The sequence below is a fragment of the Anolis sagrei genome, chromosome 1 (assembly GCF_037176765.1).
Source record: "Anolis sagrei isolate rAnoSag1 chromosome 1, rAnoSag1.mat, whole genome shotgun sequence".
NCBI classification, from domain to species: domain Eukaryota; kingdom Metazoa; phylum Chordata; class Lepidosauria; order Squamata; family Dactyloidae; genus Anolis; species Anolis sagrei.
The window spans coordinates 287,372,646-287,385,581 of NC_090021.1; the positions used below are offsets into that span (position 1 = coordinate 287,372,646).

The 12,936-nt window shown below is 41.2% G+C and overlaps 1 protein-coding gene across 2 annotated transcripts in view; it reads left to right on the top strand.

Annotated features, from left to right (window-relative positions):
• Window positions 1-12,936, top strand: part of LOC132770722 (cytosolic phospholipase A2 epsilon-like) — a 66,266-nt gene that overhangs the window by 20,284 nt on the left and 33,046 nt on the right. For both annotated transcript variants that reach the window (XM_060768401.2, XM_067462832.1), the window contains exons 3-5: window positions 2,170-2,306; window positions 9,767-9,898; window positions 11,771-11,811. In XM_060768401.2, coding sequence (XP_060624384.2) covers window positions 2,170-2,306; window positions 9,767-9,898; window positions 11,771-11,811 — 310 coding nt within the window. The remainder of the gene's footprint in view (window positions 1-2,169; window positions 2,307-9,766; window positions 9,899-11,770; window positions 11,812-12,936) is intronic.

A 12,936-nucleotide genomic window follows, 5' to 3' on the forward strand; every position in this document is an offset into this window, starting at 1 on the left:
TAAAAAAATCACAAAATGACCCTGGGTAACATGATTCTCAGTCTTGGACTAACCATTTAAGAATAATCTTATTATGAATATCATTGGTTTTGTTAATTCAATTTGTTGTTTTAAAGAAATGTTTGTAAAGTTGCAAGACTTGTTTCAAATTTATTCTGAAAGAACAAACATGCCCACACTAGCACAGAATCTTACAAAATGTAATTTCCAACACCTTTTCCCCTCCCTCCCCCAGGTGATTCATTATCTTCTGGCTTTCGGGATTAATGAAGTGTGAAGGAGCAATCCTTCTTCTTGCAATCCTGCCATGTCATTGCTTTAAAAAAATGTCAGGTCGTTCTAACAGGTCCAAGGTTATTTATGACTTAGCCTATTTGAAGTTCAAAGGGATTTGGATTTTGGCTGTTAACAAGTCAGGGCCCTTCCAGACAGGCCCTATATCCCAGGATCTGATCCCAGGTTTTCTGCTTTAAACTAGATGATATGAATCCATACTGCCAGATAATCTGGGATAAACAGAAAACTTGGGATCAGATCCTGGGGTACAGGGCCTTTCTGGAAAGGCTCTCAATTATCTCCAAATCTCCCAATTTGTAACATGATTAATTTGTTTTATGTTCCATCATTAGTGCTATAGTAACACCTCTCAAGTTTATCATGGCATGAAAGAGGGCACAAAACAAGTGGAGAAACAGGCAAGAGGATTTAAAAGTGTAAAAGATAAAAGGACAGGCTCACACCTCACAGGGAGTCCTGGGACTTCCCTGTGGTCAGACATGTAGCCGGGGGGGGGGGGGGGAGCTTGAGGGGCTTCAGCTCCCCTCGAAATTCTCATGGTGGTTCGTGAAAAGGCCTTACTGGTGCATTATTTAAACTGTTATGTTTATTCATATCATGATCTGATCACCATGCTCAATATATCCCATATGCATGAGGGTATTGGGGTAACGATACAAAAGGTTTGCTAGGGTAGACCCTCTTTCACTCAGACTTAGCCCCCCCCCAAAACAAACTCACCCCCCCCCCCCGAATCAAAATCCTGGCTACAGGCCTGCCTGTGGTCTGTCCAAACACCCATCTTGCACCTTCTGGGCTCCTGAATTATTACAGTGGTGACATGTGGCGTGATTTATGATTTATAATAGTATATTTCACATACCTTATTACAAACACCACTCCCCTCCCCCAAAGCCCTCAAACCCATTTGAAAAGTTAAAAAAACCTTACCCGGCCTCCAGTATACTCTCAGAGCACCTCTCCCTGCATGTAGAAATGATGCGCCAGGAGAGCGGGGGAAGGCGGGAGGAAAAAAATCATCCCCCCTCCTGTCGTGTCATTTGTCCACGCTGAGAGCTACTCTAAGAGTATACTGGAGGTCGGGTAAATTTTTAACTTTTCAAAGGGGTCTGAGGGCTTCGAGGGAGGGGGGGTAGGCCCTCCAGATGTTGTCCCAGGCTAGTCCTGAGAGAAGGTCTGGACACCCACCGCAGAAAGTGCTCAGGCCCCCAGGAAAATCTGCCTTTTTAAAATGCAGATTCTCCTGGGATGAAGGCTTGTCTGGATCCATCATCCTTTGTGCTTTTGTAATGTTTTTCAAGTCTAAGGACCTCATCACACTAGAGCATGGATCCACTTTAAATCCAGTTTCTGCCTCCTGCAGAATTCTTGGGTTTGAACTTTAGGGAGGAGCCTTTAAACTGCTCCACTTCACTAAAAACTCATGCTCTAGTGTGATTAGGCACTAATTCAGGCCCTTTCTACTCTGCCATATAAAATCCAGATTGCCTGATTTGAATTGAATTATCAGGCAGTGTACACTCATATAATCCAGTTCAAAGCAGATAATGTGGATTATTTGCTTTGATAATCTGGATGATATAGCAGTGTAGAAAAGGCCTCAGAGTGAGAAATGTGTAGGATTCCAGATGTTGCTGAGCTGCAATGTTTATTCTTCCCAGCCAGCAAAAGCAATTCTGAATGATGATGACAATTTCATTCCAATACACCTTTCTTATCCCTGAATTAGACTTTAACCTGGCATGTGCCCACCAATGGGAGACAATGATAATAACTTGTTTTCTACATATTTCTTTTGAAAAAGAGTAATATTTGGTTATTTCATATATCCTAAAAATATGTATGCACATTTTTTTCATTAAAAAAAATCAGTTAGTGAATCCGATTGCTATGTCAGCTTGTTTCTGCCAACGGCTTCATTTGAAAGGGTTCGGACCAAGAGTATTAAAGACTGTAAGAATCCCGTATGGAATGAAACCTTTTCCTTCAGGATACAGAGTCAGGTCAAGGTAAGACACAGAGCCAACATTAATTATTTTCTCTGACCTTTTCAGGCATGTTTAGGTTAATGTTTTGTTTGCCTATTTGTTCTTTTTGTTAGTTTTTCTCAATGCTGCTCAGGGCTCACAGAGAATGGTTAGCTCAAGGTTACTGTAGGCTAGTGATTCCCAGCCATTGTTTTAAATGCTTCAGCCCCCTCCCCCCCGAAATTCTCATGGTGGTCCGCGAGAAGGCCTTACTGGTGCATTATTTAAACTGTTATGTTTATTCATATCATGATCTGATCACCATGCTCAATATATCCCATATGCATGGGGGTATTGGGGTAACAATACAAAAGGTTTGCTAGGGTAGACCCTCTTTCACTGAGACTCAGCCCCCCTGAACCAAACTCAGCCCCCCCCCCCCAAACAAAATCCTGGCTACGGGCCTGATTGAATAGTATACTGAACCCATCTTGGGGATAGCCTTCAGTATCCTGGATAGTTTTCTTAAAATGTGGTATCAGTCCTGTAACAGTCAGAGTCCTCATTTCATTGACAGAGAATTCATCAGCCGCCACTGGTTAATGATCATCACAGTTGCTGGAAGATGAACAGTCAGATGAGATGCTGAATGTAGCCCCTTCTACACTGCTCTGTATCCCAGGATCTGATCCCAGATTATCTGTTTTAAACTGTTTTAAACTGGGATAAGAAGATAATCTAACATCTGATCCTGGGATATAGGGCATGCGGCCCTTTCCACACAGCTGTATAAAATCCACATTGAACTGGATTATATGACAGTGTGGACTCAGAAAACCCAGTTCATAGCAGATATTGTGGCTTGATGTTCTGGATAATATGGCTGTGTGGAAAGGCCTCGAGTCTTCTACTGAATCTGTTTTGTCTGAGAGTTGTTTTTTTCTTTTAACCCCTCAGAGGCCCCATCTATACTGCCATAAGGTAAAGGTAAAGGTAGTCCCCTGACATTAAGTCCAGTCATGTCTGACTCTGGGGTGTGGTGCTCATCTCCATTTCTAAGCCGAAGAGCCAGCGTTGTCCATAGACACCTCCAAGGTCATGTGGCCGGCATGACTGCATGGAGTGCCGTTACCTTCCCGCTGGAGTGGTACCTATTGATCTACTCACATTTACATGTTTTCGAACTGCTAGGTTGGCAGAAGCTAGGGCTGACAGCGGAAGCTCACACTGCTCCCCGGAATCGAACCTGCGACCTTTCGATCAACAAGCTCAACAGCTCAGTGCATTAACCCACTGCGCCACCGGGGGCTTCTATACTGCCATATAAAATCATATTATCTGCTTTGAACTGGATTATATGGCAGTGTAGATTTATATAATCCAGTACAGAGCAGATAATCTGGATTTTATATAGCTGTGTGGATGGAGCATGAGATACAGGATATTTCAAGATAGTGGATCCATTTGTTGGATCATAATTGGAGAAGACAGAAGTTAATTAAGCAAGAGTTAATTAATCAAGGCCACCTTTCATCATTGTTGTGACAGTAACTGTATCTGACCAGAATGACAGATGTTTCTCAATCCATGGCTCATTAGTCATAGTTGTGATTAATAGCTACAAGTCATCTATAAAAGTCATTGCCATATAAAATCCAAATTATCCGCTTTGAACTAGATTATATGGTAGTGTAGACTCATATATTACAGTTCAAATCAAATAGTGTGGATTTTCTGATATTATTTGATGTGTGTATTTTTACTTTGTTTTATTGTAATTGTTGGGCTTGGTCTCATGTTAGCCATCCCGAGTCCCCTTGGGCAGATGGTGGCCGGGTATAAATAAAGATGATGATGATTGGGTTGTTGTAGGTTTTTCTGGGCTATATGGCCATGTTCTGGAGGCAATTTTTCTCCTGACGTTTCGCCTGCATCTATAGCAAGCATCCTCAGAAGTAGTGAGGTCTATTGGAAGTAGGAAAAATGTGTTTATATATCTGTGGAATGACCTGGGTGAGACAAAGGACTTTTGTCTGCTGGGGCTAATGTGAATGTTTCAGCTGATCACCTTGATTAGCATTCAATGGCTTGGAGGTGCCCGGGGGGAATCCCTTGTTGAGAGTGATTTTATGTGCCTGTTTGTTTCCCCTCTGCTGTTTTGCTGTTGTGATTTTTGAGTCCTTTAATACTGGTAGCCAGATTTTGTTCATTTTCATGGTTTCTTCCTTTCTGTTGAAATTTTCCACATGCTTGTGGATTTCAATGGCTTCTCTGTGTAGTCTGACATGGTGGTTGTGAGAGTGGTCCAGCACTTCTGTGTTCTCAAATAATATGCTGTGTCCAGGTTGGTTCATCAGGTGCTCTGCTATGGCTGATTTCTCTGGTTGGAGTAGTCTGCAGTGCCTTTCATGTTCCTTGATGCGTGTCTGGGCGCTGCGTTTGGTGGTCCCTATGTAGACTTGTCCACAGCTGCATGGTACACGGTAGACTCCTGCAGAGGTGAGAGGATCCCTCTTGTCCTTTGCTGCATTTGTTGGATTTTCTTGGTGGGTCTGTAAGTGGTTTGTATGTTGTGTTTCCTCAACAGTTTTCCTATGTGGTCAGTGGTTCCCTTGATGTATGGCAAGAACACTTTTCCTCTGGGTGGATCTTCATCTTTACTCTCGTGGCTTGTTTAAATAATGATGATTATTATTTCAAACACAACAAGATGAGTCCACAGCAGACACTCTGCTGGCTGTTGTATTGGACCACACGTTGGACACTTCCCAAGTGTCTAGGACTATCTGATGTATCGGTGAATAATGTGTGCAGATCCCAGTAAGGTGGTCTTTTGCAGATGGCATATGGTAATCTTGTCAGTGCCGATTGTGTTTAAGTGCAGGCCAAGGTCTTTAGGCACTGCACCCAGTGTGCCGATCACCTTGACTGGCTTGTGCCAAAGTCTTTGCAGTTCGATCTTTAAATCCTCATATCGTGTCAGCTTTTCCAGTTGTTTCTCTTCAATACTGCTGTCACCTGGGATTGCCACATTGACAATCCATACTTTGTTTTTTAACACGATTGTGAGGTCAGGAGTATTGTGCTCCAAAACTCTGTCTGTCTGAATCTGGAAGTCCCAGAGTAGCTTGAATCTGGATATTCAAGTTTCCATAGCTGGTACATCCATTTTTTGGTATCCACATTTTTGTGGTTCTGATCTTTAAAAGTAGTTCATGACAGTTCGGTTCTGTGGCATTTAAAATTTCTGCCACTTCTGTAGTTGTTTTGCTTCCAGTTACCCTGCAGGCCCATGCCCTGGTTGCTTAGCAGTGGGTCCTGGTTCCTGTAGCCCACTTGTCAACGGGTGCTCAGGAGAAGCACTCGCCGCAGTCTTTATTATCCTGGGTGACAACTGAGCCAGTATAGACTTCTTTAGAGTGTATTTCACCATATTTAAATGGGTTGGGTGCACTTAGTTCTACTTCTCAGTTGACACCACTCTCGCTTGGTCGAACCTGCTGGTAGTTTACACTACCGCCAGCACAGCTCTCAACATCATAGAAGCAGTTAAGCCCCCTGCCAACGACAAGGCAGCACCCTATGGGGGGATGATGATGATGATGATTATTATTATTTGATAATCTGGATTATATGACAGTGTTAGCATATAATATGACCTGAGTGGCATAAAGTAATTCATTTTTTGTTCATTTAGGAACTAGTTTATTTAGAAATTTCCTGGGATGCCCTTCATTTCAAGAGTGTTTATATCAGTACTGACGGTATCCAATTAAAAACAATCCATTGTTAAACATAAAATGGAGCGAATGGAAGACCATACTAGTTAACTAAATGTGAAGTATTAAACCCAATTTAAAATGTCTTGGAAAATTATAGATTTTTTCAATTAATTTATCCATGACCCAGATGAGTTAACACAACTGCACTGTTGTGGGAAGTTACTTTTTCTTAGGTGTGCCATTTCCACTTTACATGTAAAGAAAGAAAGAAAGAAAGAAAGAAAGAAAGAAAGGGCTTATGTGCAGTGTTCTGAACATCATGGTCAGTCTTATGGAGTAGAAGAAGTACAAAACTAGAGATACAAAACAACAAGGATGCACTTGTGTTACTGTTAATGTCTATTGCTTATTTTTTGTTATGAGTTTATTTTATTGCTTGTATTATTGTTATTGTTTGTATTACTGATGTATTGTGGGCTCGGCCTCATGTAAGCCGCACCGGGTCCCTTGGGGAGATGGTAGTGGGGTATAAATAAAGTATTATTATTATTATTATTATTGTATTGTCGAAGGCTTTCATGGCCGGAATCACTCAGTTCTTGTGGGTTTTTTCGGGCTATATGGCCATGTTCTAGAGGCATTTTCTCCTGACGTTTCGCCTGCATCTATGGCAGGCTTCCTCAGAGGTCTGCTGGAGCTGGGAAAAAAGGGGTTTATATATCTGTGGACTGACCAGGGTGAGACAAAAGGCTTTTGTAAGTTGGGCTAGGTGTGAATCTTTTCAACTGACCACCTTGATTAGCATACAATGGGCTGACTGTGCCTGGAGCAAACTCTTAATGAAGGTGCTTAGAAGTCCCTGCCTGTTTTTCTCTCTGCTGTTTTAATTTTAGAATTTTTTAATACTGGTAGCCAGATTTTGTTCATTTTCATGGTTTCTTCCTTTCTGTTGAAATTGTCCACATGTTTGTGGATTTCAATGGCTTCTCTGTGTAGTCTGACATGGTGGTTGTGAGAGTGGTCCAGCATTTTTGTGTTCTCAAATAAAATGCTGTGTCCAGGTTGGTTCATCAGGTGCTCTGCTATGGCTGATTTCTCTGGTTGGAGTAGTCTGCAATGCCTTTCATGTTCCTGGATTCTTGTTTGGGCGCTGCGTTTGGTGGTCCCTATGTAGACTTGTCCACAGCTGCATGGTATACGGTAGACTCCTGCAGAGGTGAGAGGATCCCTCTTGTCCTTTGCTGAACGTAGCATTTGTTGGATTTTCTTGGTGGGTTTGTAGGTTGTTTGTATGTTGTGTTTCCTCATCAGCTTTCCTATGCGATCAGTGGTTCCCTTGATGTATGGCAGGAACACTTTTCCTCTGGGTGGATCTTCATCTTTACTCTTGTGGCTTGTTCTTGGTCTTTCAGCTCTTCTGATGTCTGAGGTGGAATATCCATTGGCCTGTAGAGCCCAGTTGAGGTGGTTCAGTTCATCTTGGAGGAGGTGGGGTTCACAGATTCTTTTTGCACGGTCTGCCAAGGCTTTAATGGTGCTTCTTTTTTGACTTGGGTGATGGTTGGAGTTTTTATGTAGATATCTATCTGTGTGTGTGGGTTTTCTGTAAACGGTGTGACCCAATTGTTGATCTGGTTTACGGATGACTAGGACATCTAGAAAAGGCAATCTTTTCCTTCCAGAAAAGTGTTCCTGCCATACATCAAGGGAACCACTGATCACATAGGAAAGCTGATGAGGAAACACAACATACAAACAATCTACAAACCCACCAAGAAAATCCAACAAATGCTACGTTCAGCAAAGGACAAGAGGGATCCTCTCACCTCTGCAGGAGTCTACCGTATACCATGCAGCTGTGGACAAGTCTACATAGGGACCACCAAACGCAGCGCCCAAACAAGAATCCAGGAACATGAAAGGCACTGCAGACTACTCCAACCAGAGAAATCAGCCATAGCAGAGCACCTGATGAACCAACCTGGACACAGCATTTTATTTGAGAACACAAAAATGCTGGACCACTCTCACAACCACCATGTCAGACTACACAGAGAAGCCATTGAAATCCACAAACATGTGGACAATTTCAACAGAAAGGAAGAAACCATGAAAATGAACAAAATCTGGCTACCAGTATTAAAAAATTCTAAAATTAAAACAGCAGAGAGAAAAACAGGCAGGGACTTCTAAGCACCTTCATTAAGAGTTTGCTCCAGGCACAGTCAGCCCATTGTATGCTAATCAAGGTGGTCAGTTGAAAAGATTCACACCTAGCCCAACTTACAAAAGCCTTTTGTCTCACCCTGGTCAGTCCACAGATATATAAACCCCTTTTTTCCCAGCTCCAGCAGACCTCTGAGGAAGCCTGCCATAGATGCAGGCGAAACGTCAGGAGAAAATGCCTCTAGAACATGGCCATATAGCCCGAAAAAACCCACAAGAATTATTATTATTATTATTATTACTTGTACTAATTTAATTCAAGACAACTTTTTTCTTAATTGTCCTTAATTATTTACATAAGGTGCCATTTTCCCAGTGTGTAGATACAGTCATGAGAGAACTGGCATGGACTAACAAGCTAACATGTTGGAGACACCTCCTACTCCACACTGCCTGAGCACTAGTCATCTTGATGCTAGTGTACCCACTGGAATAGGACTCTTTGATATACCATCTGAACACGAGGAAGAACTTCCTGACTGTGAGAGCCATTCAGCAGTGGAACTCTCTGCCCCGGAGTGTGGTGGAAGCTCCTTCTTTGGAAGCTTTTAAACAGAGGCTGGATGGCCATCTGTCAGGGGTGATTTGAATGCAATATTCCTGCTTCTTGGCAGGGGGTTGGACTGGATGGCCCATGAGGTCTCTTCCAACTCTTTGATTCTATGATTCTATGACCCCCTCCCCAAAAGTAAGGCAGACAAGAAATTAGGTGAACAGGATTGACATCATGGATATTTCTGTGTCCATGCGGGTTTAGGATTTCCTGCTTAAGTAGCTGTCAGGATCCAGGAGGGCCATCGCTGTCTCTGGAGCTTACCATTGGAGCAGGAGAAGTAATTCAGGTCACAAGGATGAGAAAGAAGCAGCTGGTCCCAACTCTGAGACAGGGGAAAACATAGGTGCATTTGCAGAGGGAGGGCACTCTCTTTTTCCTTACCCTTGGAGCTCAGACCCACTGCATCTTCATTGTGTGAATTATGTCTCTATTGCTAGGTAGCAGCAGCTCCTCCTAGGTATGGGAGATAAGGAAAAGAGGCTTTGGATAGGTCACAAAGGATTAGAGGTCCCTATCCTTGAAAAGAGAGACATATGGTTGCATAAGCCACACTTAACATGTCACATGTCACTGACTAAATTTATTAACTGATCTCCAGCCCTTTACAGGAAAGGAAGCTCTAATTCTTTACCTCTCAAATACCCAAAAGACACCAAATGCCATCTGATATTAGAAGCTAAACAGGGTCAACCCCAGTTAATACTTAAATGGGAGACTGCCAATGAATACCAAGTGCTATAGGCTATGTTTCAGAAGAAGGAAATTGAAAAACCTTATCTGAGTATTCCTTGTCTTTAAAAAATGCTATGCGATTCAAGGGGTCACCATGAGTCAACAGGGGAATTGAAGGCACATACACACACTCACTTATTCACAGTTAATATCAAGATAGTGACCCTAAAATCTGTATCTGGTCTATGGAGCTTTGGTTCTTTATGACTTCTGTAGGTAATCAAGTATCAAAACATGATGGTCTATCTTTGCTTCCCTCTTTTCAGAATGTTTTGGAACTGATGGTTCATGATGAAGACAACTGCATTGGAGATGACCACCTTTTTACTGTTCTCTTTGATATTTATAAAATCCAGCTTGGAGAAACTGTTTGCCTCACATTTCCACTGGATCCAAAAGTAAGAATGCATATTATTAATAAGTCAAATTAGTAGAATAAATTACTAGGGAATAGAGGAAAAGGACCAAAGAAAGTGGGCATCTAACATTTTCAGTATCAATCGTTATAAATCCTATATGCAGAGAAGGTGAAGAGTAGATGTGAAATTTAGTGGCACTAATTTTCTTTAACTTTTACCACAAAGATAATAAAGAACAAATAGCAAAGATTTGTAGCAGAAAAAATAAGATAAATTGATAAGGAGAAGTAAGCTGAATTCCACACAACAACAAAATTGTGCCACTGAACTTAGGTACCGACAGCATCCCTAGTGTTGCTTTTTGTCTTGTGTTGGTTGAATAGAGAGCACATTTTTCTTATTGGGATGAATGGAATCAAGTTTAGATAGAAATGAAAAAGGATCTATTCTACTGTCCCATAGCTTCAGAGTAGGTTGTCCAACAAGGACCCCTTCAAACACTTATGATTGCTGAATAGAATCTGCATACTGAAAGGCAGCACTAAAGCTTCTCAATAGCAGATGCCCCAGACATATAGTAGCAGATGTGTTTGTCCAGTGTTGAAAACATGTTGGATTATCAGTGTTGGGTAACACAGAATAATATAATCACTGAGTTGGAAGACACCACCTGAGCTATCCAGCCAACTTATTTCTGCTATGCAGGAATACACAACCAAAGCACTCCTAACAGATGGCCATATAGCCTCTATTTAAAAACCTTCCCAGATAGCATAACCTGCTGTGAAACAGCTCTTACTATCAAGAAGCTATTTCTCATGTTAAGGTAGAATTACTTTTCCTGCAATTCAAATCAATTGCTCTGTGTCCTAGAGCTGTACTACCCTGACTCTGACAGCAGAATCGATCCAAAGACAAGAACTCTCTAGGCTGCCTCAGAGTTGACAAGGACACCCACTGCCTAGCCATGCTGAACATAGTTCAGTGCTGCTGTATAGAAGCCCTAAAGGGAATCCTTGACCTGTGTTGTGGCTGGTGACAGCCATGGCACCTTGACCTATCTGTATCTTGGTGTGGACTCCCTAACCAGCTACCGTAGCAAGGCTGAAATCTGGCATATGGCTGCCAGACCACTCTGGGTAAGGTAGGTTGGGTGTTGTGCCTGGCAGCATGTGGGGAGGAGAGAGGAAACAGCGATCCTGTGTTCCGAGGTTGTCTGAGCCTAGACAGAATAAGTTGGCTGCCAAGACAACGTTGGCTAGGTTCTCTTTTTGAACTGGCTCAGTTATCTTAACACCCTCTATTTTAGGGGTTAACCCAGATCAGCCCTGTGTGGTGTTAATCTATCCTCACACCTACCTAAGTGGTCAGTGTAGGTGTGCCTGTAGTTTCTAGAGCAGCAGAAAGCTAGTTTGTCTCCACCTCACTATAACATCCAGCTTGGAGAAATATTTAAACATTATTATCATGTCTTCTCTTAACCTTTTCTTCTTCAAGTGAAACATACCCACATCTCTGGCTGGATAACAGCTATGAAACAGAGTCAAAATATGCAAAGATTGTCCACTTTTTTTGTAATTTGAATGTTTTTTTTAAAGTTTGTTTCATGCAAAAACTTGGGGATTGTTTTTGGTAGAAAACTAACAATTTTGAACAGAAAACAGTTTGCAAAAATATATATACTTTTCTGTGCAATCATGTTTCTTTTGCAAAAAGAAATATTTGGGTTCAAATAAGTACTGCAGAAAAAATTCCCCACTCCAAACAAAACAAAGCAAAGAAACCCATGATGGTTGATCATTTTCTTAAATATATTTCTCAATGTGGTAAGATATGCTTTGTCATCAATGATGAAAAAAAATTGTATCTCTTTGATCCCTACTGAAAACAAAAACATTTGTTCTTTTACAGGTTCAAGAAGAGCTGGAGGTAGAATTTAGCCTGGCGAGTATGTAAGTCTATCTTAGTAGTACAACATACTGAAGGAATTTTTTAAAGTTTCATCACTTGTTGGGAAAGGAGCTGACTGGAGCAGTTCTGCAAGGTCCACCAGATATTGAATTGCATCCAAAACTCCATACATCCTCACATCATATTAACTGTTGCTGTGAGTGAACAGCCCTGATCATGTCTTGAATTATTCATTCTTGTGGGTAGTACCCATATTACCTTTATGTGTAATATGTAGAGTAAGCTGGTTGCACTTGAACCAAATGAATATTCATTTACATTCGAGTAGATTAGTTTGGTCTGTGTTTTGCTTGTTTTTCAAAGGAACAATTTCATGATGGTGATGATGATAATATTTCTTATCCACCTTTCTCCAAGGCTCAAGGCAAGGTACAACATAGTTAAAATTCATACATAAATATATAAAATACATAGGATTAGAACACACATTAAAATCACTTGTACAATTTTAAAATAAATAGTTTCAAATTGACTGATAAGGCCTGTTGGAAAATATAGACCTTTAATTATGTTTTCAATTCTAATAGCTTGTTTAGCAGTTAAATCTCTTCTGGCAGGTCATTCCACAATCTTGGATGACAATTGACAGTCAAGTTTGCCAGAGGTTCTATGCAGTCATAAAACTCCTATTCTTGCAGAAGTGATTCTGCTTTGTTCTGAATTAATTCAGTTTTACCAGAGGCATAATTTGGATGCCTCTGGTAAAACCATGACAGATCTTGCTCTTAAGGCCTGTCTGGATAACTACAACCTAGATACTATTCCCATTACATCACATGCTAATTACAGTGGCTTAACTTTTTCACAGGTGGTTAGGCCAGAGGTATTAAGTCTGCTATCACTTAGAAAATGCCAGGTAATTTCCAAATCCTGACAAAGTTCTGCTCCAGAGATCCTGGATCTATGGAGTGGGTTGTATTGGAGAAGGTGATACTGTAGGTAACCTGGATCCAAACCACATAGGGTTTTACAGATAACACTTTGTAACAAAAACCAAGTTTTTGCAGCTTAGTAAACATTTTTCCATGTTATTATAATAAAACCAATTAGGAAATGACATTTATAATCCAGGAACAAAATTTGTGTCACACAGTGTAATAACCAAC